At 37.6% G+C, this 3,902-nt stretch overlaps 1 protein-coding gene across 1 annotated transcript; it reads left to right on the plus strand.

The window, feature by feature from the left end:
* Positions 1-382: 382 nt before the first annotated feature.
* On the plus strand, positions 383-3,086 carry LOC125178805. The gene is made up of 4 exons (XM_047883461.1): positions 383-603; positions 1,011-1,166; positions 1,787-1,966; positions 2,845-3,086. The coding sequence occupies exons 1-4, from the start codon at positions 456-458 to the stop codon at positions 3,084-3,086; spliced, it is 726 nt and encodes a 241-aa protein (XP_047739417.1). The 5' UTR covers positions 383-455.
* Positions 3,087-3,902: the final 816 nt, after the last annotated feature.

The raw sequence follows: 3,902 nt of genomic DNA on the forward strand, positions 1-3,902 counted from the left end.
ATGAGATTGAACCTGATTCCTTAACTAAGGCCAAAACTAAATTTTTATTTTAGTATATTGTCTGAAGGTAAAATAGGTAAAAGTCTTATAAATACCCCATGTCATCCAACTTCAATAAATATTGGAGCAAATCTCTTATGGTGCATTACATATATAAAATTTTCTTTAACATTTCTTGAACACTTGCTGTGAGCTTTAAAAACTTGCTATTTAATGAAAAGGGCTCCTCACAGAAATTGAATATATATTACATCAATTAAATGTATTCTTTGTGCATCGTGTATGGTAATTCTATTTAACATGACAAAAGGATCTATGATACAGGCAAGAATTCTCTAGAACCCTCCAGTTTTTCATATTTATTACAAATTTTAAAGAGGTGTAGAACAGACTTTTGATGATATTTATACGAGTGTTCAAGGGTACTTGCATTTAAGTAATTCAAGCTAAACAAGATGGACCTAGCGCTGCTTGCGGCGCTCGGGGCGCTGCTGTGCGTCTGCTGCAGCATCGAGGAGGGCTCAGCTTATACGTTCAGGACTTTCATGGGCGCGGAAATTGCCACAACTGCGATCTCGAGCAGCGCGGTCGTGCAGCGTCCATGTGAGTTTAATTAGATGATATTTATGTAAACGTAGCATGAAAAAGTTATGTAAACGTAGCATGAAAAAGTATTCGTTTTGTTTTCTTATTTGTTTTGTTTTAGTACTCGTCTTGCTTTATAGAGAAAAACATATTAGCCTATGATAAATTGTGCGATCCAATAAGTTGAAACTTCTTAATACACTCCCATTGACCGTTAACGGATGAAAAGTGTGTAGTCAAAATTGATGACAGTTGTTGAACTTGTGAAAGCACGGCGCGTTAAAGACACGCATTGGAATATCGAATAGCATAAAATTTTCATAGAAAACGCACTGAAATTATACGTAATTTTGGAACAAATGGTAACTTCTCATGAACAAAAATTGGAAAGGAGAATTATTGTGCAAAAGTATTTACCTTTCCAGGCGAGTGTCGCGCGCTGTGCCGGAACGCATGCGTCGCGGTGGCCATCAGGCGTCAGCCACCACGCCACTTCCACTGCTCCTTCACTGATAAACCCGTCGCTGACGTCAACACCACACTTACGGTTCCTGCTCTCGGCAGCAAGGTTTTCTACAAACGTAAATGTAGTTCCAGAAAAATCTATTAAAAAATCATAACTTCGAGAATGTTAATTGTAAATTCAAAAAATTTTCTTTTTGCTTCATTTCATTCAATTTGAACATGAACAGAACTTTAGGTTAAAATTTGCCAATCCGACTATTTACTCAATCCCCGCCTATCTGAATTGTCTTGGGATGTCTGTTAAGCACAGGAAAGCGCACTGCACTCAAGTTCTAAGATTAAATCAATCTTTGCATAGACTTATTTATTAAACAATAAATCATACATTAAAATTATTTTATTAATATTTTACGCATCCATACTTTTTCTAAAATAATTGACTAAATTTCACGCAACCTAGAGCGTTCAGCATTATAATATCGAATTTTCTCTCTTTTTAGTTTCTCTCTCCATCGTTGAGTTCAATTCGCCCGATTTTTCAATTCAAACAATATAAGATTCCGCATTTATTTGTTGTAAACTCATTTTTACTCACAGATTTTATTTATGTGTATGTTCAGATTTCAATTGGCCAAAAAAACGCGTTTCACCTCAATCCATATACTGGTTCAGGCACATACGCATTAAAATGAAAACTAGGTAGTAATTTTCAACATTATTTATAATCGGGAACGAGGCTTGGTATGCCTGCCTGGCTTCACGCTCGTGGACAACGTGGGCTGCATTTACGTCTCCACCGTCGCACTGAACTTCACCGCCGCCGCCGCGTCCTGTCCCCTCGACTCCCAACTCTTCACCGCCAACTCCCTGATCGACTTCAACACCATGAGGGAATACCTCTTGAAGAGTTTCACTTGTAAGTTTTATAGTAAACATTAGTTAATAGTTTACTAATTTATTCACGATAGTAAATGTGCGTACAGTGAGCACTCCCCTCAATACGAGTATTTCTTGTTCTTGTTTCTAGTTGGAAATCCCATCCACATGCCGATTTCAAAAATCAGTCAACTCTACACCATAAAAAATGCCATGTCTTAGACTTGATAAAGCAGATCTGTACAGGTGATCAGCCCTATTTATTTGAACTACTGGTGTCACAATTAAGATTGTTCCTAGAAACATAAAATATGAGTGAACAGGTGACTTTTTCCTCTTCACCGCTCATTTTCGAGTAAATTTTACGTAATGCACGATTACCTCTTGAATAACGACCGTAAGCCCGGAATGAACAGTTAGAATTTCAGTAAATTTTACCCTTTTCCGTTTATAACCTGATTTTCGACAATAATTGCGGAGTCGTATATTAATCGGCTGCTGACAATAAGTTTTATTATCAGTACAACTAACATAATAATACTAAACTTTTCAAATGACCCAAGCATATGACTTATGATACGCTCGTAATATCTGTGGAAAGCCTCGCTTCCGGAAACTATATTACGTAGAGTATTATTTTTTAGTTTACAAATTCCGCTTAAACTGAACGCAGATGGCTTATGCTAATGTGTATGCACATACAATAATATAAATGATTTGTATACACATGTCATTATAACCCATTACCCGACTGAGCCAGTCGAACAGAAAAATAAAACCGTCAATGAATTCAATGTATATGCAATACGTGTTAATTGATACGTGTAATATACGTGTTAATTAATCGAATGGAGACATATATCACTACAATTTTTGATTAATAAGTAAAATTTGAGTAAGCAAATTTTATTTTCTCAGCCAAGTACACGCAGTTCTGGATTGGCCTGATCCATGCTCCGGACTCCACTTGGCAATGGCTCGGAGGCGGAACCATCGCAACTACTCACCCATCGCAATACTGGGGCAAATTTGACCCAAATGAGCCAGCTACAGTGACCAGCTGTGGGGGAATGTATCTTGATCCTGGACTGAGTTACTTGTATCATCTGGCCGATGCTCCTTGTGCCAAAGCCTACATGTTTCTGTGTAAGCAGATTTGAATTCACTGGCTTGAAATGACATGAATGCGCTCCTATCGCCATCAGTCAACAAATAACTATGTTTATTCTGGCGCAAATCTTTAAAATTATCCGATTTGCTTTCATACCTGCCATTCCTAGCAAACAGTAGGAGCCAAAAAAGTTAGACCGCTGATACGATATCCCAACCTCCACCATAAAAAAAATGGAATGAATTTATGTGTAACGCTTGCAGAAGGCTGATGTAGCTCTTCCTCCTATATCGGCGAATAAATTGGCTTTATTTATTGTAAATCATCGTTGCAATGGAATCGGGATTTCTGACGCGCATTCACAATCGTCGTTACATAACCTAAATTTCCAGTCTTGGCGACATTTCCCTGATCCCGTTAATTAATCCACATTACCACAAAATGTGGGGCGTGAGTTGACTTACTTACGAGGTGATGCATTGGCGGCTTAGGTGAGAGCAGAGCGAGACTCAAGCTGCTAAATTTCATTTACTTATTAATCCTAAGTCATTAGGACGCACGCATTGGCCTGCAATAAGTTGCAATCCTACCATCTTCTAGTTAATCCCTACCAATGTCTTCACAGCTCAGTTCACATTAGATTGAATTTCGACCTTTTATAAGTTTGAATTGCCATTATCATATGGCACGAAGTATCAAATTCTCAGTACTATGCCTGACTTCACATCTGTCTTTCAACTCGTGTTATTTTCAGCTCGAATTTATGACCTTGTGTATTGCTCATATAACACTACTGTATATTATTATAAGCAATTGAGATATATAGCCAGTATAATCGTATTGATGACGCTCCTTGATTTTAACA

The sequence above is a fragment of the Hyalella azteca genome, unplaced genomic scaffold, assembly GCF_000764305.2.
Source record: "Hyalella azteca isolate HAZT.00-mixed unplaced genomic scaffold, Hazt_2.0.2 contig12937, whole genome shotgun sequence".
Classification (NCBI taxonomy): Eukaryota; Metazoa; Arthropoda; class Malacostraca; order Amphipoda; family Hyalellidae; genus Hyalella; species Hyalella azteca.